At 51.5% G+C, this 23671-nt stretch overlaps 2 protein-coding genes across 17 annotated transcripts in view; both read right to left on the reverse strand.

The window, feature by feature from the left end:
* Positions 1 to 2496, reverse strand: part of MKNK1 (MAPK interacting serine/threonine kinase 1) — a 42344-nt gene extending 39848 nt beyond the window's left edge. For 5 of the 13 annotated variants that reach the window (XM_032247471.1, XM_032247476.1, XM_032247467.1 and 2 more), the window contains exon 1: positions 2152 to 2263. The gene's annotated coding sequence lies outside the window, so the exon portion shown is untranslated. Of the gene's footprint in view, positions 1 to 2134 lie in introns of all 13 variants that reach the window. The other 8 variants (XM_032247468.1, XM_032247464.1, XM_032247474.1 and 5 more) reach the window with 7 other exon arrangements.
* Positions 2497 to 6560: 4064 nt separating this feature from the next.
* MOB3C (MOB kinase activator 3C) lies at positions 6561 to 22792 on the reverse strand. 4 transcript variants are annotated; one of them, XM_032247482.1, is made up of 4 exons: positions 21849 to 22792; positions 12035 to 12502; positions 8828 to 9030; positions 6561 to 8512 (listed from the first exon to the last, which is right to left on the reverse strand). In XM_032247482.1, the coding sequence occupies exons 2-4, from the start codon at positions 12450 to 12452 to the stop codon at positions 8483 to 8485; spliced, it is 651 nt and encodes a 216-aa protein (XP_032103373.1). In that variant the 5' UTR covers positions 12453 to 12502; positions 21849 to 22792; the 3' UTR covers positions 6561 to 8482. The 4 variants fall into 4 exon arrangements, with proteins under 4 accessions (XP_032103373.1, XP_032103372.1, XP_032103371.1 ...); XM_032247481.1 differs by lacking the exon at positions 21849 to 22792 and adding an exon at positions 16090 to 16303; XM_032247480.1 differs by lacking the exon at positions 21849 to 22792 and adding an exon at positions 15918 to 16248.
* Positions 22793 to 23671: the final 879 nt, after the last annotated feature.

Below are 23671 nucleotides of genomic sequence, written 5' to 3' on the forward strand. Positions count from 1 at the left end.
AGCCTCAGAAAAGCTTCACTACAGAGACGTGGGCCTTGAAAGATGAGAAGGAGGAAGGAAATCCAGAAGGAAGGGGGAATATAAGCAAAGGCTTGAACAGGAACAAGCAGGGAGTGTTTAAGAAACAGAGACTTGGCGGGGCATGGTGGCTCACACCTGTAATCCCAGCACTGTGTGAGGCTGAGGTGGGTGGATCACCTGAGGTCAGGAGTTCAGGACCAGCATGGTCAACATGGTGAGACCCCGTCTCTACTAAAAATACAGAAATTAGATGGTGTGGTGACTCATGCCTGTAATCCCAGATACTCAGGAGGCTGAGGCAGGAGAATCACTTGAACCTGGGAGGCAGAGGTTACAGCAGTGAGCCAAGATCACGCCACTGAACTCCAGCCTGGGTGACAGAGTGAGACTCCATCTCAAAAAAAAAAAAAGAGAAACAGAGACAACTAGTTTATTTTGACTGGACCACAGGGTGTAGGTTTGGAAAAATCAAGGGAAACACGGCAGGAGAGAGGTTTGAGAAGAGATTGTGGAGGAACTTGTCTGAGGCTGGAGTCCAAACTCTACACCAAGCTTGTCCAACTTGTGGCCTTGGATGGCTTTGAATGTGGCCCAATACAAGCATACTTAAAACACTGAGATCTTTTTGCAATTTTTTAAAAAGCTCATCAGCTATAGTGTTAGTGTATTTTATGTGTGGCTGAAGACAATTCTTCTAATGTGGCTCAGGGAAACCAAAAGATTGGACATCCCTGCTTTACATAGTAGGCAATGCAGCCCACCAAGGTTTCTGAGCAGTGTCTCAGGAAGAGCAGGGGCACCCATGAAGAGGATGCAAAAGGAACAAAGTAATTAAATTACTATGGGACCACATCACAGGAGACCACATGTGCTGGACTCCAACAGCTCCTGTTCACAGAGCTTCCCTCTCCCATGGCTTGGCTTCATGCGATCTCAGTTGCCAGCCCCAACAGCTGTCAGTATCTGCAAAATACTAGAGTAACAGGACTCCTAGCCAACTCTGTGGATAAGAGAGAGAGAAGAGCTGAGGTGGGGGCAGATGGGCACAGGGGACACCAAAGTCTTTGGCTGGCTCATTTCCATATAAAACCCAACCCTGGATTTCCTCTTCATACCACTTCCAGCCCAGCCCTCCAATGAAGTGCTGAAGCTAAGAAGAGTGGGTTGAAAGCACCTGGCTGATGGGTGGGGATCCAGTGAGACACTATAACTACTGTCCAGCATGCCAGGCGGCACACGGGCAGTGGTGCCCTTCCCATTCTGCAAGGTCAGTTCCACCTGTAAATCCTACTGAGGCTTCAAGGCTCAGGTCAGATCAACACTTCTCTCAGAGCCTTTCTAAAGTACCCCAATCCAAAATGACCTACCTCCTAGAAATCACAGCTTCCACATATTCAGCACATGTTACAGGACAGGCACCATACTAGGTGACTTCCATATAATCCTACTCAACCTTCACAATGACCCTGTTATGCCCATTTCATAGGGAAGAAAGTGAAGCTCTGTGATAGGAAGCGGACTTGCCCCAGGACACACAGCTAAGAGGTGGAAGAGATGAGATCTGAACACAGGACTCCCTGAGCCTAAAGTTGAGCACCTCTAACAACACTTCATTCCTGTGAGCCTGCCTGCCTTGATCTGCCACTGACAGGAGCTCTCTGGGAAGACACTATTAATACCTTTCCCTGTGGACAGCCACCCACACAGGCAGGAGCCTTTCAATACTGAAAATAAATGAAAACAGTTAACTTAAACATAACGCAGTACACAGATTTCACAAATTCCTCACGTTCAAAACTATTCATGACACTGGACTACCTGAGCCCTGCGCCCAGCCATAGCCTCGGTCCGGATTCCTGGGAGAGACTGAGTCTCAAACGGACCAGAGTAAACGCTATCTCGACACCGGTCGCGCCCTGACCCCCAGGCACAGGCGGAGCCCTGACAGGTCGCAGAGGGAGCCCTCGGGACAGTCCTGAAAAGCGTCCCCTTCGGTTGTCCCTTCGCAGCTGAATCAGGTTGTGACCTCTGCCGCCGTGAAGGCCCTGACTGCCCCCTTCCGGGCGCACGGGCTCACTCACAGACCCCAGCCCCATTTAGCTCAGAGGAATACCTCGCTGTCTCTTTTACCTTCGCCGCCTCCAGCCGGGGAGCGGTTGCGCGCACCCCTACCTGCAGATCGCTCCTCCGAGAACGCGGAAGAGGCGGTGCTAGACCCAGGGGGTGGGCCCAACCAGACAGGGGCGTGAGAGGGCGGAGCTGCGCCTGCGCCCTGATGGCTACCCAGGGGCTGGGGGGCGGATTGACAGGCGGTTCAAACTGAGCAAACTGCGCAGGCGTGAGAGGTGAGAGGCGGGAAGAGGGAAGATTGCCGGCAGCGGGGTGGGGCTTAGCTCCTCCAATGTTTTCTTTTCCTAATGGAGGTCTAGAAGCCAGGGAAGGGAGGAGGCCGGGCGCGGCATGTGTAATTAACTTGTACTGTGGGGGCCGGGCGTGGTGGCTCAAGCCTGTAATCCCAGCACTTTGGGAGGCCGAGGCGGGTGGATCACGAGGTCAAGAGATCGAGACCATCCTGGTCAACATGGTGAAACCCCGTCTCTACTAAAAATACAAAAAAATTAGCTGGGCATGGTGGCGCGTGCCTGTAATCCCAGCTACTCAGGAGGCTGAGGCAGGAGAATTGCCTGAACCCAGGAGGTGGAGGTTGCGGTGAGCCGAGATCGTGCCATTGCACCCCAGCCTGGGTAACGAGAGCGAAACTCTTGTACTGGGAGCTTCTGCAGGCCCGGAAGGATTTTTTTTTTTTTTTTTTTTTTTTTTTTTTTGGACGGAGGTTTGTTCTGTCGCCCAGGCTGGAGTGCAATGGCGCAATCTCAGCTCACTGTAACCTCCACCTCATGGGTTCAAGCGATTCTTCTGCCTCAGCCTCCCGAGTAGCTGGGATTACAGGTGCCCGCCACCATGCCCGCCTAATTTTTGTACTTTTTAGTAGGGTTGGGTTTTCACCATTTTGGTCAGGCTGGTCTCGAACTCCTGACCTCGTGATTCTTCTGCCTTGGCCTCCCAAAGTGCCGGGATTACAGGCATGAGCCACCGTGCCCGGTCCAGGAAGGGATTTTTAAATGCTAAGTGGGGAAATGCTGCTTGTCTTTTCTAAAACGGGGGCTAATTCTGTAAAATTTCTTTGAAGGTCTGAGTGCCTAGAATTTCACCGTAAGAGTTTCTTTTTGAGTACATTACTCCCAGTAGTTCAAAATCTTTTTTTTTTTTTTTTTGAGACAGAGTTTCACTCTTGTTACCCAGGCTGAAGTGCAATGGCGCGATCTCGGCTCACCACAACCTCCGCCTCCTAGGTTCAGGCAATTCTCCTGCCTCAGCCTCCTGAGTAGCTGGGATTACAGGCACGCGCCACCATGCCCAGCTAATTTTTTGTATTTTTAGTAGAGACGGGGTTTCACCATGTTGACCAGGATGGTCTCGATCACTTGACCTCGTGATCCACCCGCCTTGGCCTCCCAAAGTGCTGGGATTACAGGCTTGAGCCACCGCGCCCGGCCCAAAATCTTTAAAACTTTAAAAAATTCATTTCTTGGGGGAAAAACAACCAGCCTCCACACATCTCCTTCCCAAAGCTGCAGCTGCGATGAGAAAGGATGAGAGCGTGGACTGGGATTTAATTCAGGGGCTGACTGTGAGTTTCCTTCTTTGTAAGATGGAGTAAACATCCCTTCCCTGCCTGTCTCAGGATTATCGTGAGGGTTTGGTAAGCAAAACTAGTTGAAGAGCCTCAGGGACTTGCTTCCCATCATTCACTTGACAAACATTTGTTCCCTGTCCTGTCTTTTCATCTGTATGATGGAAGGAGATTGGGAATATTAGTGAACATTCAGGACTTTGTTAGATTTCCCAATCTGGTTGAAGGCTGGAGAGGGGGGAGACCAAGCTTCTGTGTTCATTCCCTTCTGGAATCCTGTGGTCCAACCTAAGGGCCCCTATGTATCCTGACTTTTCCCACTTATCACCTTCCGTGGAGGCCTACCCAAGCTTCAAGTCTTCAGAGGTCCTGCTGGCCTGTTCCCTTCCCTGTTCCCTATCTCAATAGCTCAGGAGACTCAGGACCTTTGTTGCAGGTTGTCAATCAAAGTTGCTATGTCCTTCGCATGGCAACCAAGTTCAGTTAACATCTTTGAGGGCTCTCCTAAAGCAGGTGGGGCTCTAGTCATGCTTGTGGCTCATTTTTCACCATACATGTCACAGCTCGCTGTGGGGTAGGGAGGAGAGTGGCAACAGGAAGCCTCAGAGGCCGCACTGTTTATGGGAGCCGAGGGTGATGCGGCATCCTTTACTCAATAGGTGGATGCTCTGCCCCAGGCTGGAGAGGGTGGCTTAATACCTAGGTCCCTGCTCCAAATATTGTTATGGATTTTTTTGGCGGCGGGGATCTCACTGTGCTCCCCAGGCTGGAGTACAGTGTCACCATCTTTGCTCACTGCGACCTCTGCCTTGGGCTCAAGTGATCCTCCTGCCTCAGCCTCCTGAGTAGCTGGGACTATAGGCATGCACTACCATGCCCAGCTAATTTTTACATTTTTTGTAGAGGTGGGGTTTTGCCATATTGCCCAAGCTGGTCTCAGAAAACTCCTGAGCTCAATGATTCTCCCACCTCCGCGTCCCAAAGTGCTGGGATAACAGGCATGAGCCACCATGCTCAGCTTTGTTATCGATCTTGAGCCAACAGGAAAACAAAGCCCCACCTGACTTCCCAACCAAGCTGCCACTCTACCTCCCAATATGTTACCTCTCCCAGGACCCTTTGTTACTAGGTTTTGCCCCATGGGAGTGTGCTCTTTTCTCTGCATTGTTGAGGCCTCATCTCTTTCTTTTCCCCTCTCTTCCTCTCTATTCTTTAAGCATCCTTCTGTGAATCTCTCAAAGCAATTTTGTGTCAGCTTTGTGATGTATTTACAGATATTCCCATGTAAGGTGCAGGTCTTGGGTCACACATTTCTAAGATAAATCTACTTTCACTGCCATGGTCATATTTCAAAATGACTGTGAACCCAAAGCATGGGTCTTATAACAGTCTGAGCTGTCCAATGACTGTGGAGGTAGCGAGCGACTTGTCATAGGAGGTGTGCAAATAGCACCCTTTTAGAATGCTGGACTTGGGCCTCCTGTGGTGAGCTAGAAGGAGCAGCAGAATAGAGGGCCTTCCAGACTAGAGGATTGGATGAAGGGAGGGATCTTAGGGGCTGGAAGGGAAGCAAGGCAGCTGGCCAAAGACACACTTGATTCAACAAGCTATTATATATATCAAGCACTTAGAAATGTACCTGACACATAAAGAACATTAGCTATTATGATGATTGTGAATGACTCAGACTATAATGAAGGAGCTGAGATCAATCAGTCCTTCATTTCTATCACTGATAACAAAATAGATGGGGAATTGGGGTCTAGAGGGGTAATGGGCTTGCAATGGAATTCAAGAGCTGGGCTGGGACTACAGCCTATGCCTCTGTCTCCCAGGAGAGCCTCTGCAAAAAACCAGGCTGGCTCCTTTGCAGGAAGAGGGAAGAGCTCTAAGTGGGCCTTTGTTGACTCTTAAGAACCAAGCTGCTTTTTAATTCCTGTCCAGGCAGATTGTGGGTTAGGGGTTAGTGGAATGACAGCAAGACCTGAGTCAATAGATGCAGGTGTCTACTGGGGAGTAAGCTCAAGAGTCAGGCCCATGTCCTGCCACCCCCACTGTAGCTCCAGCCAGCAACAAGTATCTTCCTGTAATTAGGAGGATGGCCTCCTCTCCTGTAATTAGTATTTCCACTCTGTCCTTTTATCCACCGTATTTATCTGTATTTCCACTCTGTCCTTTTACCCACTAGCTCAAAAAAACCACCTAGATTAAGGGGGTGGAGTAAGAGTAGCCAATGCCAGGCAACCTGAGATGAAACAAGAAATGATTCCTGGGCCGGGCGTGGTGGCTCACGCCTGTAATCCCAGCACTTTGGGAGGCCGAGGTGGGTGGATCACGAGGTCAAGAGATCGAGACCATCCTGGTCAACATGGTGAAACCCCGTCTCTACTAAAAACACAAAAAATCAGCTGGGCATGGTGGTGCATGCCTGTAATCCCAGCTACTCAGGAGGCTGAGGCAGGAGAATTGCCTGAACCCAGGAGGCGGAGGTTGCGGTGAGCCGAGATCGCGCCATTGCACTCCAGCCTGGGCAACAAGAGCGAAACTCCGTCTCAAAAAAAAAAAGAAATGATTCCTCTCAGACTGACTTCCCGGAAGGCAAGGGCCAGCCTTCTCCACCCCAAGCATCCTAGCCTAGCCTGGTCTAGAATTCCCAGAGCCCCAGGAGAATCTTGGTGTCCCCACCCTGGAGAGCTAGGCCAGACATGACCACACCAGCCAGCCCTCCACATGGTCCAGAATCTCAGGACAAAAACCCATCCCAGCCCCATTCTGGCTCAGTTCTTTCCATGGTCTGTCTGCCAACAGACATGTGGCACCCAGACCACCACTTCCTACCAGTTGCTGCTTTAGTTTGCCTTTTATTTTATGAAAAATAACAACAATAAAGTTTTCCCTGTGTTTCATAAAAATAAATTTTCCTACCCTCCCCCAACCCAGAAATCAGCCCTTGCCATAGCCTAGAATTCATCTGGCAAGCCACAGCACTCTGGGGAAAGCTCCTACTACCCTCGCTCCACAGCCTCTGGCGAAGCTGCCAGGCCACTCTGGAGGTGGCAGAGGCAGAAGTCTCAGGCCCAGCTGGCTGGCCCCAAGAGCTCTGTCTGTTTCCCCAAAGTGCAGGCAGCCTCTAGGCCACTGAGAGGGGCATGATATTGGATGCTTGGCTCAGGAAACAACCCCAGCCAACCCAAGGGGCAGTGGGGCATGTTGGCATCAGGTTAGAAATTATTGCTCAAAGCAGGAACAGTTGTGTCCTGAAGAGGGCCTGTTAAACCCTCTTTCCAGGTGTATCTCTGTGTAGCAATTGACAGGCCCTGGGGCAGGATCTCTGGTTTCTCCAGCTCCATGAACGCCTCCCTGGAAGGCCTTGGACAGTTTCTCCCTCCTCTTCTCCTGGCTTCAGATTCCTCCTGTGTACACCGAGACTGGATGATTCCCAGGTCCCTTCTGGCTTTCCATTCTGGCCTCCCAGAGTGGACGCTCTGGGAGGGCAGAAGCCTGTTCCTGCCTCAGTTTCCCCACCTGTGGGTCTGAACATAGGGTTGTGTATGAAGGTAAGGAGTAATGGAGTGCTGAATGAACATCCCAGTCTCCCTGTGTATAGCTGTGCTCTGAGATCCAGCTGGCTGGAATGCCTCAGGGATGGCTGGGAAGGAGGCAGGTACTTTTAGGACGGAGGATCTCCATGCCTGGAAGAGTCCATTCACCACCTACATCTTCGATGTCCTGGGATGGAATACAAGACTCCAGAGTTCCCAATTCAAGTTCCACAAGTTCCTTGGACTAGATGATTAATTTCTGCTGGGCTTCAGATCTGAGGAGCCAGGTCTGTAGATTCTGGGAGCTAGACTGGAGTGTATGATTCCCAGCTGAAGGATCAGGGGACCTTTGTGTACTTGAGGGATCATCTCCAACCCCCAAAAGGCTACCTAGAATACAGGCCTTCTTGGAGGCAGAGGGATGAGTAAAATGGCAGCTCGTGGGCCATCTCTGGGTGAGAAAATCAGAGCCTGTGTCTGCAGTGGGTCAGGGTTTAGAAACTCAAGGCAAGGCTCCGCTTCCTACCTGCCCTAGCTCGCCAGGACTCATGCTGATGGAAGAGTGTAGCCTGGAAGGTCTGAATGCAGAGCAACATCCACAACCACATTTTGTGCACTTACACACATGGTCAGATACACTGAGTGGGGACACTGACCTGTCATCACTCCTACAGTGGTCATGGTCTGATGGTCTCATGGTCTGATGGTCTCAATCTATTTAGCCATCCAGCTAACATTTATGGAAGGCCTACTACGTGCCAAGGAGGGGTAAGGCAGCTAGCTCTCACAGACACACCCCACAGTGAAAATCACGCACACGCACACCCTGGCATCTGTGCTCACTCACATGCAGACTGCTCTCTCTCTTGCATCTTTCTTGTCATCACCTCAGCCACACCCACATTCTTCCAATAAGCTTAGGAACCAGCATGGAAGGGTCAAGTGTCAGAGAAGAAACGCCCTAGCCTACCCTACTCCCAGACGTCATGCCAGAGGTTTAACTCCACTTCCCTTCTGTTTGCCTGCCTATATGCTCTCCCCTTCTCCACCCACAAGAGGCCAGGGTGACAGGTAGGCAGACTCCTGAGAACCAGAAGTCCAGAGGCTTTCGGTGTGTGGAGAGGTTCCAGTGCCTTCAGATTCCTTCAGGCTCCTGGGGGTCCCCTCTGCCAGCCACCCTGTGTTCAGATCGTCCATCTGATGGCCAGTGAATCCAGGCCTGGGCTCAGTGGCAGATCCGCTCTGTCATCTCCCTCTGTAGAGACACAAGGTAGGGAGGGGTCAGTCAGAGCTCAGCCTACTAGGCAATCACTTCCCAAACCATAGGGCCTAGCTGCTCTTCTGTCTGAGCCTGGCTCCTTCCCCCAGCAACCCCAACTTTTAGGCTGCAGATTTGGGTTTGTAAACCAACACTTGAATGAATTCTCTACTGAAGTACAGAATTCACTGTTAAATAAAATGCCTTCCCCTAATTTATCTACTTGGGCATTGGAGTTACTTAAATAGGCAGCTTTTGGATGTGAAAACTCAGGCTAGCCTTGTAGGGGAGGGTGGTAGGGCTTGGCCTCACCAGGGGCTCCAGCTCCCGCTGGTCCACCAGACTGAACTCGCGGATGAAGTAGTAGAAGTGCTTGTAGCAGGTGTTGACGTGCGCCTCTGCCCCCATGCTGAGGATGCTATCAAAGTGGTGGATGTAGACGTGGACAAAGACTCGGAAGAGGCGGGTCAGGATCTTGGTGCAGACCTGCTGGAAGTTCTTGGGGAAGGGAACACCTAGAGGGCAGGGGAGGGCAGAAGAAGGGGATCAGCATTCTGGTGCCAAAGCTCTGCCCAACTTTTCCCTCACACACACAGGCAACCAGGATAGCTGTTTCCCCAGCACACTTCTTAGTACACTTTGCTTTAGGAAATAAGAGTGGTTTAACTTCCCATACTTTTCTTTCTTTCCTTCTTCTCTTCTCTTTTTTTGAGATGGAATTTCACTCTTGCCCAGGCTGGAGTGCAATGGCGAGATCTTGGCTCACTGCAACCTCGCTTCCCAGGTTCAAGTGATTCTCCTGCCTCAGCCCCTGAAGTAACTGAAATTATAGCATATGCCACCATGCCTGGATAATTTTGTATTTTTACTAGAGACAAGGTTTCTCCATGTTGGTCAGGCTGGTCTTGAACTCCTGACCTGAGGTAATCCACCTGTCTCAGCCTCCCAAATGCTGGGATTAGAGGCATGAGCCACCATGCTGGGCCATACTTTTCTTTTTAATGAAGCACAGATCTCACTGGCTCTCACCTGCTGACATATATATCATCTTCCACATTTTCCCATCACCTAAAGCAGGGCTTTGCAAACTTGTGCGGGTCACTGACCAACCCTTCTTAGACTATGATAAAAGTTACGATCTAAACTGTCCCCAGAAATATGTGCAACTGCAGAGATGCTGACATCACACTTTTGTATCCAACTCCAAGGAGGGTTCAACATCTGGATCCATTTTTAAAAAGCCTGAGCCTTCAGGATTAAGTCCTAACTTCCCAGCATGATGCTGCTCAAGGCCTTTCATGATCTTATCCTGACCTCCCTCTCTAGCCCCACCCCATGTCCCTCCTCTTTTCAACATTCATACAGAAGTCCTCAGACCCACAATCCTGGAAATTATGAATTCTGCAATAATTAGTTCTGACAGCCTTCATTTCTTCAAATAACAGGAAGAACCTTTCATCTATGAGCCAGGCCCTGTGCTGAGCTCTTCACACCTTTTGCCTCCAATGCTTAGAACAATTTGGCTGATGTATCTGATTACCATTCTAGATATGATAAAACAGAGGTGCATCAAGGTGAAGCTGCTCGCTCAAGGCCACATAACTATTAATCAGTGCAGACTGGAAACAGGATTGAAACCCTCTTTGTCTTTGCACTGCACTGTAGCACCCCTCACAGGTATTGGGACCCATGAAAAAGGACCTGTTTCTGCATAGTCCCCCATTGCCACCTTGAGGTGGCAATCTTTGTGGCTTATGCCTTCTTCTCTGTGTGGCAGAGTCACCCAGGGTTTTACGCATCTACACCTGGAGTCCTACAGGCCCAGGGAGGTATGGCCAGGGAATAAGAGTCTACATTCAGGTCCACAGCTGGCCCACCTGGCTCCATAGACCCCCCTCCTCTTCCTCATTGCTCCCAGGTGGGGGTCGAGCCTTCCCTCCCTCGTAGCCCCTCCAGCCTAGCCCAGATTCTTCAGACATATCCTGCCCATCTAGGCTTGGGGTCCTGGGCTCCCACAGACCTAAGCCCAGTTCTGAATTCCTCCCAATTCAGTGCATGGTCTTGATCTCCTGACCTCATGATCTTCACGTAACCTCAGTTACCTCCAATGTCTTTGTTGGGCATGATAGTGCAGGAAAGAGCAGGCCACTGGCTGGGGAGGAGCCGTGGGCATTGAATTGTGACTCAGTGCCCAGCTTCCTTCACCATTCAGACTTCTCTCCTCAGGACTTGACCACCCTGCCCCACCCACCAATCCTCCACACAGCCTCGGCAATGATGAGCTCCAGGCCAGGTGAGGGCTGGGCTCAGTAGCAGGTGGGGCTGGTGTGATGAACACAGTGTCATGCCTGCTCAGCTCCTGGACCAACACCCCCTCCTGCTGCCCTCGGGTGGGTAAGCAGTGCCTGGATGGCATTACTCATCTCCCATCACACCCTCACCTGCCCAGGCTCCCCAGCTGAGATAAGAAAAGGTCCCGTAGCCTGTGCCTGACAAGGGAAAATGCTGCCCTCGGAGCCCCAATCTGAGGTGATGATACCATCAGGGTCCCCCAACCCCCAACTCCCTCCTTTTCCTGAGGCCAGGAGTCAGAGGGAACCTCAGGAGGCTGGAGGTCAGATCAGATATGAACACCTTGGGGCTCTTGTTCTGAAGGTTCTGAGAATCATAGCATCTGTGGTCTTGAGCCAGAGTGGTCTATGGTGGGACCACTTATGTTTTAGAAAAGAAAAGCTCTCTGAGGCAGGTGGATCACCTGAGGTCAGGAATTTGAGACCAGCCTGGCCAACATGGCGAAAACCTGTCTCTACTAAACATCCAAAAATTTGCCAGGTGTGGTGGCCAGTGCCACTCAGAAGGCTAAGGCAAGAAAATCGCTTGAACACGGCGGTGGGTCGGTGGGGGAAGCGGGCAGAGGTTGCAGTGAGCTGAGATCACACCACTGGCTGAAAGAGCCAAACTCCATCTCAGAAAAGAAAAAAAAAAAGAAAAGCCCCAAATTGGGAGTCAGGAAGTCCTAGTCAAATGTTTGACTTTGAGCAAGACACTTAACCTGTTTCAACCTCCGTTTCCTCTTCTACAAAATGGGATGAAAATCACCCCCTCAGGCAGGGCGTGGTGGCTCATGCCTGTAATCCCAGCACTTTGGGAGGCAAGGAGGGCGTGGATCACCTGAGGTTGGGAGTTCAAGACCAGCCTGACCAACATGGAGAAACCCTGTCTGTCTCTACTAAAAATACAAAGTTAGCTGGGCGTCGTGGTGCATGCCTATAATCCCAGCTACTTGGGAGGCTGAGGCAGGAGGATTGCTTGAACCCGGGAGGCGGAGGTTGCAGCCAGCTGAGATCTTGCCTTTGCACGGCACCCTGGGCAACAAGAGGGAAACTCCCTCTCAAAAAAAAAAAAAAAAGAAAGAAAGAAAATCACCCCCTAACTCTGCACAGAGTGGCTATATCAAACTAAATGCCTCATCTGAGAAATGGGCTGCCAGTGGCTCCCTCCCCGCCAGGTGAGGCTCACCAACACGCGTGGGAAAGACCTCCTCGTCGTTGATGAGACCTTCGATCCAGTCCATGAGCAATGCCATATAGCGCGGTGCGGAGAGCTTGGCCGGCCGCCTGTACTGGCGCTCGTCCTGCCAGCGGTACTCGTAGCGGGGCCCGCCGGCCATGACCGGGCAGCTGGTCTCGCTGCAGCGCTCGGCCATGGTGCCATAGATGAGGTTGATGCGGTTGAAGAAGTCCACCACGTGCACGGCGATCCAGTCGTCGATGTTCTCCCCGGGCGGCAGCCTCACCACACTTCGCAGGTCCAGGCCTGACTTGAGCGAGGCCTGTGCCTTCTTGTACAACTCAAAGCGTTGTGTGCCGGGCTCAAAGCGCTTCCGCGGCCGGAACGTCTTGTCCTTGGCGAACACCTGCTTCAGGCACAGGGCCATGGCCAGCTGGGCCTGGGGCTGGTGTCCAGGGGCTTGGACCTGAAGATACCCTGCCAAGGACAAGAGCATGGGGGAGCTGGCAGTCAGGGCCTTATCAACTGGGCTCTGACTTCCCAATTCATCATTTCTCTGGCACCTCTCAGCCTTTGCTCAACCACTGCATCCTCTGCCTGGAATCTAAGTCCTCAGCCCCTAGGTCCAGTGCCCCGCCCTCTTTCCAGGCTACCTTAGTTGCCCTTGCTAATCCCCCACAGCCCTCCCATCTTGTTTGTTTCTTTTCTGCTTTCATTGCATCTCACAAAGGGCTGGCTGGGACTTGAAACAGGTGCTCCTCAGACTTGCTGTTGGTCATGAAAGAGGTCACAGAGGCTCCCTGCAGGCCCACCAGCAGACAAGGGCCTGGATGAGATGACCTTTGGGAGCCCCTCCTGGCCAGCTGGTGCAGTGTGGGAGAGCCTCACAGCATTGTGACTGGGGGTGGAGGCGGGGGGCGGGGGTGGGCAGCCTTCGGTTTCCTGTGGGATATCCCGTAGTCCATCCGCTCACCGGGGATTCCCAGGGAGCAGCAGGGAACTTTTCTACCAAAAATGTCCTTTCCTTTTTTTTCACCCTGAAAGAGGAAAGAGCCCTCCAGCTGCCAGCTGGGCGGCTTCTGAGTGTGGCTGCAAGCACGGGAGGAGGGGGAGGGCAGCAGGCCTACAAGGGCACTGCTTCCTCTCACAACGGCTGGAGATCCTCCCCTCCAAGCCAGTCTCTTCCAGCCCCAAATCTAACAAGCCACTGGCTCCTCCCCTTGCACCTGACACTCAGTAGACATTCCTAGAGCAACTACTACGCGCCTGGCACAGGGAGGTAGGAGAGTATAGTCAGATCTACCCAGCGGGGCCCATCTAGAGCTCAGGCAAATTTGCTTTGCCTCCTAGAATTTAAGGATCCCAGATTCAGAACAGACTTTGGGAGACAGTGATCAGGGCCCTAGGCTCAGAGGCAGGAATCCTGGGTTCCAGTCCCAGCGCTATCACTGGCTTACCGGATGACCCCTGTTATCACCATGGATTTGGTCCACCCAAGTCCTGGGTCACTGCTATAGCTAGGTTTCTAAGCCTGAGTTATCTCATCTCACCTGTGAGTGTGTGAGCTACCGGGAAACGCAGACCCATGTACCTACCAAGACTAGAATTTAGCCACAAACTAAGCACTGCCCCTGCCCCCAGAATGAGCACTAAGGCTGAGTATAAGCTAAGAATTGCGTTCAGATTCCAGGCTGACCTCTGACACCTGAGCTGGGGCGAGTGTGATCACTTTAGCTCTACCCTGAGGCTTGCATATGGCCACAGACAAAGCCTGGCCTTGACCTCTGACTGATGCTGGAGCACTGTCCTTTCTCACATCTCTGGTAACTCTGGGACAGAACAGGGGAAGGGAGAGTGGGAACCAGGTGACAATTGTGTAAAACCAAAGGCATGACACATATTTCAGGGAGGGGTATAACTTCTGCTAACAAGTCAAAGTAGCTGGGCAGATGTTTGAAGCAAAGGTCCTTCCTTGAACCCACAAAGACAGGCCAGGATGGGGCACTCTAGTTAAATGAGAGCAGCTTGGAGCGTAGAAACAGGCCTTTCAGCAGGAACTTGCTCTTTTGAAAAAACCTCACAGATCTGAAAGGTCATCTCATCCATCCTGACTCTTCAACTTCTCACCCAAAGAAGTCTCCAGGGTGGGACCCCAGCTTCTAGAACAAAGAGATTTCTGCACTTCACTTGCCATCTCCATTTTAAACTCTGCTTGGGACAAATGATTCCAAAATCCCTCACACTGCAATTAGGTGGGGCTCCTCCCCGCATCGCATGGCCCCCTTTACAACAGTTAGAAACAGGCCCCCATTCTGGCATTCACCTTGTCCTACTTTTCCTGCCCCACTCCCACCTCCCACACTAACCACCCTGGGCTTCTTCCTGATTCCTGAACACATCCCCACTCTCTCGCCTCTGGATATTTTCTCTTTTTTTTTTTTGAGACGGAGTTTCGCTCTTGTTACCCAGGCTGGAGAGCAATGGCGCGATCTCGGCTCACCACAACCTCCGCCTCCTGGGTTCAGGCAATTCTCCTGCCTCAGCCTCCTGAGTAGTTGGGATTACAGGCACGCACCACCATGCCCAGCTAATTTTTTGTATTTTTAGTAGAGACGGGGTTTCACCATGTTGACCAGGATGGTCTCGATCTCTTGACCTCGTGATCCACCCGCCTTGGCCTCCCAAAGTGCTGGGATTACAGGCTTGAGCCACCGCGTCCGGCTGGATATTTTCTTATCCCTTCACCTGCCTGACCACACATCCTCAGATTGGCTGCTACCTCCTCCCACAGCCTCCTCCTGAACTCGGATCTCCTTCTCCTTGGGTAGAGGCTGCTTTTGTCATTGCAGTCTCCACTCCATCCCCACCCCCAGCTTAGGACAAGGTCTGCTGCAAAGTCAGTATTCAAGCTTTAAGGAAAGCTTAGACTCTGGAATCTTAGAGTTAAAAGAGTCCTGAGAGATCAACTGGCCCAAATCACTTGTACAGATGGGGAAACTGAGGCCCAGATGGGGAAACTGAGGCCTAAAAACAGGACTTGAGGAGCCTGTGTTCACATAGCAAGTTTCAAGCAGAACTGGTAACTGGGATAAGCTGGGGCTTGGCTCATGACCAAGAGTAAAAGGCCATTTTCCTGCACTGGCTGGTCAATGGTCTGGTGGAGACAGGAGGGGAGTGGAAGGGCAGTGGAAGCATCTTTTCCACCAAACGGCCAACCTGCTTCCTCCCCGCAATACGCTGACTCTGCACAGCAACTGGGGTGTCCTGACCAATGAGCTAGAGTCCCACCTCACTCCTGTGGAACTTTGTTTTTCCAGGAAAATGTAAGCTCAGGGGGTGAGTGCAGGGCAGGTGCTCTTCTAGCCACAGGCGTAACTTCTTTCAGTCCCACCCCCATGCCCTCACTGAGTTTCTGTCTGTGACAGAACGAACCCCTGTCTCCTCCCTAAGCCACCGCGGTTCCCCCCTACCCCCATTTCCCAGTGTTGGCTATCCTTTCACTCCTGTAGTGGCAGTGGCTTGTTCATTCCCTGGGTGGCATCTGGGCTTCTCAAATGAAGACAGCAGGGTGACCCTGTCTGTTTCTGACCTTTAGCCCTCTGCCAGGCTACATCTACCTCTCCTTGGGCCTGACCCAGGATCTGGGACAGAGGATGGCCCCGGTTTGAACACAGAATCCAGCCTGGGACGCTCTGCAGGACAGAGATCATAGATAAAAGTAGAGGCGAAGGCTCCATGCTCTCCCCGCGGCGCGCAGCCACCCACGCCCACCCCCAAACCAGCTCCCAGGGCCAGGCAGGCCGTAGGACCCAGAGGAGCCCGCCTGACATTTCCGCTCCCGAAGACAAGCCCCCCAACTCCTCCCCTCTGCCCCGTCCAACCCCAAACCCACCCCAACTTTCGAAGCACTGAGCCTCGGACCCCAGCCCCAGGACAGCGGCCAGCCAGCCTTCGGGCGGGACTCGCCTCCGGACCGTGCCACGCCTGGACAGCCGAAGAAATGAAAGTGGAAGCCAGGCGGGCGGGGTGCGCGGCGGGGCCGCGGGGGCACAGCGCACACTCACGGGTCCGCCTCTGGCCTCGGGTCACATTCCCGGCCACAGGGTCGCCCTTCTCCTGCCAGTGCCGTGCCTGTTCTTTCGCCCGTCTGCCTGTCCGTCCGCCTCTCCTGCCGGCCGCGGCCGCCCTCCCGCCCGAGGCGACGCCAGCTCCGCCCCAGCCCCGCCACGCCGCGGCCACGGGGCGGGGAAAGGGGACTCCCCTCCACCCCAGTACACAGACGCGCTCGCCCCCGCCTTCCCGTAAAGTCCATATTGTGCTCCCAGCTTCCCCTCGGACAAAGGACTAACTGAGCTGCCCGCCCTCTCGGTGCTTCCTTGGACCTCCACCAACGAGGCAGCCTCAGGTTCCCAGACTGTAAAATGGGAAAAAGTTAGGCTCCTTCTGGAGCAGAAACAAGAGGTGCTAGAGAGGGTGGTTCCTTCGCCCTCCAAGTGGGTCACACTTGTCCCTGGACCCAATAAGGGATGGAGACTGTCCTATCCACTTCCATATCCTCAGCTCCTTGTATAGCAGGAACTCAGAACCCACTTGAATGAATGAATGAATGAATAAGTGAAGGAATGAATGAATGCCTTGGGAATCATGAATGATTTAAGTCCGTCACCCCTGAGGGACAGGCACAGAAGAGCGCTCAAATCACAGACTTCATCTCCTCAACCAGGGAGGGGGCCTTGCTCAGGCTGGGCTGATTCTCCTTGCTCCTCACCGAGTCACTCTATTTCTTACCTCCAGACCCTTATCCCAGCTGTTCCATTTTAGAATACCTTCTTTCTCTCCTTCCTTCCAATCAAATCCAAACCACTCAAGATCTGATCTGCTCTCCCTACCACCTGGGTTCCTTCGAGGACAGACAGATATCCCACCAGCATTCAATGCACATTGTGGCCCCCAGGCCCAGGGACCAGTTGGCTGCTCTGTCTGGAATGAATGAGTGAGTGAGTGAAGGAATGAATGAATGGAGGGAAGATTGGAGGCCTTCTACGGTAGGAAGCCCAAAGCAGACAGCTGAGTTGTAGAAGCCACTCTGGAGGAGTGGGAGGTGAATAGATGCAGGTAGGGGAGAGCTGGAGGCCAGAGGTGGGCTTTTACCATGGCACACGGGACTCTCTTTGTGTTTGGACCTTCTGTTTGCTGATGAGAACACGCTAGATCCTTAATCCAGATCATATCCCTTGCAGCAACAGGGGTTGGAGCTGGAGGCTATTATCCTAAGCAGACTAACACAGGAATAGAAAACCAAATACTGCACATTCTCACTTATAAGTAGGAACTACACAGTGAGAATACGTGGATACTAGTAGAGGAACAGCAGACACTGGGGCCTGCTTGATGTTGGAGGTTGAATGGAGGGAGAGCATGAGAAAAAAATGCCCATCAGGTACTATGCTGGTTACTGGGTGATGAAATTATCTGTACACCAAGTCCCCGTGACAGAGTTTATCTATATAACAAACCTACACATGTACCCTTGAACCTAAAAGTAAAAAAAGAATCCCAGCTCACAGAACTGTGGATACGTTCTTTTGTTAAGCACTATTTTTTGCCCCAGTCTAAAGTTTGTATTTTTATGTCTGACTTTTTTTGTTGTTGTTGAGATGGAGTCTCTCTGTTGCCAGGTGGTAGTGCAGTGGTGTGATCCCGGCTCACTGCAACTTCCGTTTTCCAGTTTCAAGCAATTCTCCTGCCTCAGCCTCCCAAGTAGCTGGGATTACAGGCACGTGCCATGACACCTGGCTAATTTTTTGTATTTTTAGTAGAGATGGGGTTTCACCATGTTGGCCAGGATGGTTTTGATCTCTTGATCTCGTGATCTGCCTGCCTCGGCCTCCCAAAGTGCTGGGATTACAGGTGTGAGCCACCATGCCCGGCCTTATGTCTGACTCTTAACTCTCTGCCCTGAATCCTCTATAAACAAACACTTGCTTATGGAATTAAATTAAGCAAATTAAAATATGCTTCTTTATTTATTTGATATCCTAATCAATATCTTTCATCGAGTTCGACTCTCCACTCCTATCTGATCAAGGGATTGGGTGATAAAGCTGAGCTGGCCGTTGACGTCAGGTGCTGACAGGTCAGTAGAGGGGACACCACACAGAGATACACAGGTCAGAGCTCAGTCACCCAGAAGTGAGAATGTGGTTGTGGACTGAAGGACTTTGGAAGAGTGGGGGTATTTGCAGGAAACACATGGAACACCCAGAATGGATATGTTTAATGAAGACATTATTTACAGGTATGGTCAAGGTGTAGGGAAACCACACAGACAGTGTATCACCAAAGGGCTCACAAGAGTAGAGGCTGTTAACTCTAGGCTGCAGGACTGCAGGGAAGGAGTGGTGAAAGTGGGAGCTCTGAGGAGGGGGCTGCTGTGGCCTAAGGTGGAGGGGCATACCCAGCCCTCAGCAATCACACAGAGAAGGATGGGGGCAAGTAAGAGACCTCCCTCTCCTCCCTCTGATCTCTGGCCAGGTTTCCCCCACTAGCTGAATCCTCCCAGAAGCTGAGAACAAGGGAACCTGTTGCTGCAGCCATAGATGTCAGCCTCCTAGGGTGTAGAAATGGGTGGAGGGCCAGGCACGGTGGTAGGCCAAGGTGGGTGGATCACGAGGTCAGGAGTTCAAGACCAGACTGGCCAACATGGTGAAACCCCGTCTCTACTAAAAACTACAAAAATTAGCTGGGCGCGGTGGCAAGTGCCTGTAATCCCAGCTACTTGGGAGATCGAGGCAGGAGAATCGCTTGAACCCAGGTGGCAGAGGTTGCAGTGAGCCGAGATCGTGCCACTGTACTTTAGCCTTGGCGACAGAGTGAGATTCCATTTCAAAAAAAAAGAAATGGGTGGGGGGTGGAGAGCCATCTGAGGAGCCATGTGGGCTCAGGGCTGGCTTCACAGAGGAAATGATTTAGAAACTGCTTGTATTTTCCTTATCGTTCAGTTCTAAATAGTTCATACATTTCATTGTAATTTCCTCTTTAACTCTTGAATGATGTAGAAGTGTGTTTTTTAGTTTCTCAACCTATGGGAGATGTATGTTTTTCTTGTTGAGTTCTAATTATATTGCATTGTGGTCAGAGATCATGGTCTGTAAGATTCTTCGGAATTTGATGTGACTTCCTCTGTGGTTTTGTGCATGGTCATTTTCTGGACCTCTGAGCTGGGTTTTATAGGATAGGCAGGAATTTTTCTGGTGAAGAGTGAACAGCACAGAACCTTACACTGTGGGAAATAGAGATGATCCATTTTGAAGAAACATCAGAAATTCCCAGCTCATCCTCAGAGTCCCTGGGTATCTGCAGGACAGGAGGCAGGTGGAAGGGGTGGGGAAAGCCAGAGAGCCCAGATGTCTCAATTACTTGTACCCTCTTCCTGCCCTTCTCAGTCTTGGTTAGAGAGACTGGTTCTTCCAGGAGGCTCTGCTGGGGCTGAAAAGACTCAGACCTTGGAGAACAGCTTCTGGCTTTACCATAATTTAGCTGTGTGGCCTTGGGATAGTTCTGCCCTCTCAGATGGCACACTGTACCCTACAGGACTGCAGACGTACACAAGATGGGCTCTGTTCCCTGCGATTGTGTCCTGAGTGTGATAAGTGGCTCCAGAAGGGTTCAAACAACACTCATCTCTGAAGCATGGGGTAAGCCAGTGAGGACCTAGGAGAGTATGTGCCCTTTTCCACTGCACAGCCTGGGCACATGGCCCCTCGCAGTGGGAACTATGAGTGGCAGCAGGATGGTGTCTGCCACTGTTCTGCTGTGTGCCTTCGGGAAAGCCCTTGCCCCTCTCTGGGCCTCAGTTTCTACACCTGTACCACGAAAGCATCTTCTAGCCATACTGACTGCCTCTCCAAGTGCCTTATCAGAACCAGCTTCCTGTGCCTTCCCGCTGTGGGCCTGTATCCAGTGACTGCACTGACACAGAGTGGCCTCTTCCTGGGGACTCCCCAGCCCTTTCTATGAAAAGGGTCACTCTGAAAGGTTCCCCTCTTTCCGTGCCCCCCAGAATGAGCTGCTGCACCCTCAGTTCACCTTACCAAGTGTCTGGCAGATACTGTAGCCTGATAGGGCCCACCCTCTCCTCATTCTCTCCCAAGAAAGTTTCCATTTCAGCTTCTGCCCCTCCCTGTCCAGGAAGCAGGATCATCCATCCTGGATTTTCCATCCTGGCCCAGTGAGGAGAATGCCATGAGCACCCTTACGGGAGTCAGAGGAATTGAGGTTAGAGTTCCCTTCACTTGAAGAAGACAAGGTTCAAGGGAAGACGGCAGGGGAAGACAAGGCTGACAAGGATATGCACTAAAATTCTGTGTGACCATGGACAAGGTACTTGTTCTCTGAGCCTATTTCCCCTTCTCTAAAGTAATGACAACAAGATGTGCCCCACAGAGGAGCTGAGGGAATCAAATGTGATAGCCCTTGTAAACAGCAGAAGGCTGTGTGGTCAGGCTGTTTCAGGGGGGCTGCCTTCAAACGCCCAGCAGGCGTTTGCGTGGAAGAATGATTGAACTTGTTCCAGGTTCCTAGAGAGCAGTGGGCAGACACCCAGGACAATAGGAAGGGACATTTGGTGCATCAGAGCTGTCCAAGCTGCATGCTCTTCTCTCAGGAGGGAGTGGTGTAAGCAGAAGCAATCAGCCCTTGGTGACATGGACTTCAGAGGGTTTCAGTCCCCCTGAAGAAGGGGAGGGCCCTCTTGCCTCTAAGAACCCCTGGCTCCAGTACTCTCTGCTCCAAGCTCCTCCTCCTTCCCAGCCCTCTCCCCTTAAGGTAGTAGTTGCTCTCACCTCTTGCATCTTGGGGAAGAGACCTCTGGAGGCTGGGGTGGAAGCCTGGTGTGTATTAAGGCCTGAGGACAATTTCATAGCCCTCAGACCTGACCCTCAACATGGCCTCAGTAGGCATTGTCCCCTCCAACCATTTGGGTTGGTTCCCAGCTTGGTAAGCCCCAGGAGTGGAGGTGATAGTTGTGGGGGAGGGGTCGTTTCACCAGTGTTCCAGGCTCAGCCTTCCATGGAACTCACCATGAAGGCTGCCCAGGAAATTCTGTCCAATCCTAGCCCCTCCTCTGCCGCTGGGGTGCCCCCATTTCAGCCTCTGGAGCTACCTTCCTGGAGCAACCCCTAGTTAGTTCAAAGTTTTTCTGCAGAAAGCCTTCAGATTGCCCCAGTCTGTATGCACCCTCTTCCTTCCTCCACAGCACAGCGTCCTTTCTCCATGTGTGCTCAGTAACACCTGCCTCTGTGCCTCCGCATTGCCAGCAGGGATGGGGGTTTCTTATGGTCCCCAGAGGGCTGGGTGTTATCTTTTAGTAATAATGGTAGTAAATTATGGCCGGTCGAAGTGACCCATGCCTGTAATCCCAGCACTTTGGGAGGTCAAGGTGGGCGGATCATTTGAGGTCAGGAGTTTGAGACCAGCTTGGCCAACCCCCCAATCCTGTCTCTACTAAAAATACAAAAATTAGCCAGGCATGGTGGCGGACACCTGTAATCCCAGCTGCTCAGGAGGCTGAGGCAGGAGAATCGCTTGAACCCAGAAGGTAGAGGTTGCAGTGAGCTGAGATCCAGCCTGGGTGACAGAGCAAGACTCCATCTCAAAATAAAATAAAATAAAATAAAGGCAGTAAATTATGATTTAAATTATTATGGTGGGGTGAAAACACATCAATTTCTTTTATTGGTTCATTCATTCTTACATTCTAAAAGTATTTACTGAGGGCCCATTAGATGTCAGGCATCGTATGCTGGCCAGTTGCAGACCTTACCCTTGCTTTGTGGGTGGTGACAAAGGCTCCGTCTTCTAAGGAACTTCCATTGGGTCCACGTGTCCCATTGGATACAGAGAAATATTATTGAACAACAGGTCAGGGAGTGGGGTGGCTTGTAAAAGGGAAAGATTCTTGGATATCACTTAGTCTAATCTCCTTGAAGTATGTGGAAAAGAGACATAGAGACAGAAAGAGATCAGCCCAATGATGAATCATGATAATAAAAACCATTCAGTGAACTTTACGTATGCCTCTCCCTGAGACGCATATTCTCATTTCTTCTTTTCAGCAACCTTGGGAGAGAGGGAGGTTTATCTTTTTAGAACTTTTAAGTTGTTCTTCCCTCCAGAGAGGGACGGAGGGGCTGGAAAACAAGTTCCACTAAGTAGGCAGAAGGGATTGTTTAGATGATCTCCCAAACCCTACACTGCAGCTCTCTCTGGGTCCCATCTTGGCTTCATGTCTAGGAGATAGGAAAGCTGTGTCTGCTGCAGCGGGAAGCAGCAGCCCAGTGGGTGGGGTCCACTTCTTGGTGGAGACTCAAGCTGCACCCTGTAGAGTCTGGATTCCACACAAGTACAGCCTGTAACTTCCTGCAGTTGTTATCCAGCTTGTCATCAAATTGCATTTGGGGCCTTTTCAAGAAGCAGCTGTAGGAGCTCAGCTTTGCCCAAGGCTAAGTGGACTAAGGGTATGCTCTTCTTTTCCAGGAAGTTTTCCTAAATTACACCAGCTGCCGGGAACCAACCCTCCTCAGGGGGGAGCCCTTGACTCAACGAGTTCTCAGTGGTTTGCAGATGTGCTCCTTGGTTAAGCCCATGGAGGTGGTGTCTTCCCCTTTGGACTGTAAGCTCTTAGAAGTGGGGTTTTATTTACTTTGCCTCCTTCCATGTTACCTTGTAGCAACAACTGACAGTTGTAAGGAACTTTCGGGTTTACAAAGTACTTTTACTACTCTGGTCATTTATTTTTTGAGATGGAGTCTCACTGTGGTGTCCAGGCTGGAGTGCAATGGTGCGATCTCAGTTCACTGCAACCTCCACCTCCTGGGTTCAAGCGATTCTCCCACCTCAGCCTCCCCAATAGCTGGGATTACAGGCACACACCACCATGCCCGGCTAATTTTTGTATTTTTGTAGAGATAGGGTTTCACCATGTTGGTCAGGGTGGCCTTGAACTCCCGACCTCAGGTGATCCGCCTGCTTTGGCCTCCCAAAGTGTTGGGATTACAAGTGTGAGCCACCGTACCTGGCCTACTTTGGTCATTTTTGAGTTCTGTAACAACCTTGGACTGTGAGTATTGGCTCCAAAAGGTGAAATGACTTGGCTAAGAAGCACAGCTTGATATGGCAGAGCTGGGCCAGGTGGGGTAGCTCACACCTGTAATCCTACCACTTTGGGAGGCTGAGGTGGGCAGATTGCTTGAGCTCAGGAGTTAGAGACCAGCCTGGGCAACATGGCGAAACCCCACTTCTACTAAGAAAATACAAAAATTAGCCAGGTGCAGTTGTGTGTGCCCATGGTTCCAGCCATTCAGGAGGCTGAGGCAGGAGGATCATTTGAACCTGAGAGGTGGAGGTTGCAGTGAGCCGAGATTGCTCCAAGGCACTCCAGTCTGGGCAAAAGAGCAAGACCTTGTCTTAAAAAAAGAAGAAAAGAAAAGATATTGCAGAGCTGAGACTCAAAAACAGGTCTCCCAGCTCTAGTCACAGGGTGTGCCCTTCTGCTTGACACTGCCTGAGCACTGTTACTAAGTTAGACAAAGAACAAGTCAGTTTGAATGGGGGCTAGACACTTTCTAGAAAATGCTTTCCTGGGAA

This window comes from Sapajus apella, unplaced genomic scaffold (assembly GCF_009761245.1).
Source record: "Sapajus apella isolate SASKATOON/1434 unplaced genomic scaffold, GSC_monkey_1.0 scaffold62, whole genome shotgun sequence".
NCBI classification, from domain to species: domain Eukaryota; kingdom Metazoa; phylum Chordata; class Mammalia; order Primates; family Cebidae; genus Sapajus; species Sapajus apella.

Bases quoted from the DNA above. Each gene is read 5' to 3' on its own strand.
- MOB3C (XM_032247479.1), bottom strand. From the start codon at position 12,521: ATGCTCTTGTCCTTGGCAGGGTATCTTCAGGTCCAAGCCCCTGGACAC. The intron at 9,031-12,034 runs GTGAGCCTCACC...CCTGCCCTCTAG, and splicing joins GGTCTTTCCCACGCGTGTTG to GTGTTCCCTTCCCCAAGAAC. The intron at 8,513-8,827 runs GTGAGGCCAAGC...GTGTCTCTACAG, and splicing joins AGCGGGAGCTGGAGCCCCTG to AGGGAGATGACAGAGCGGAT.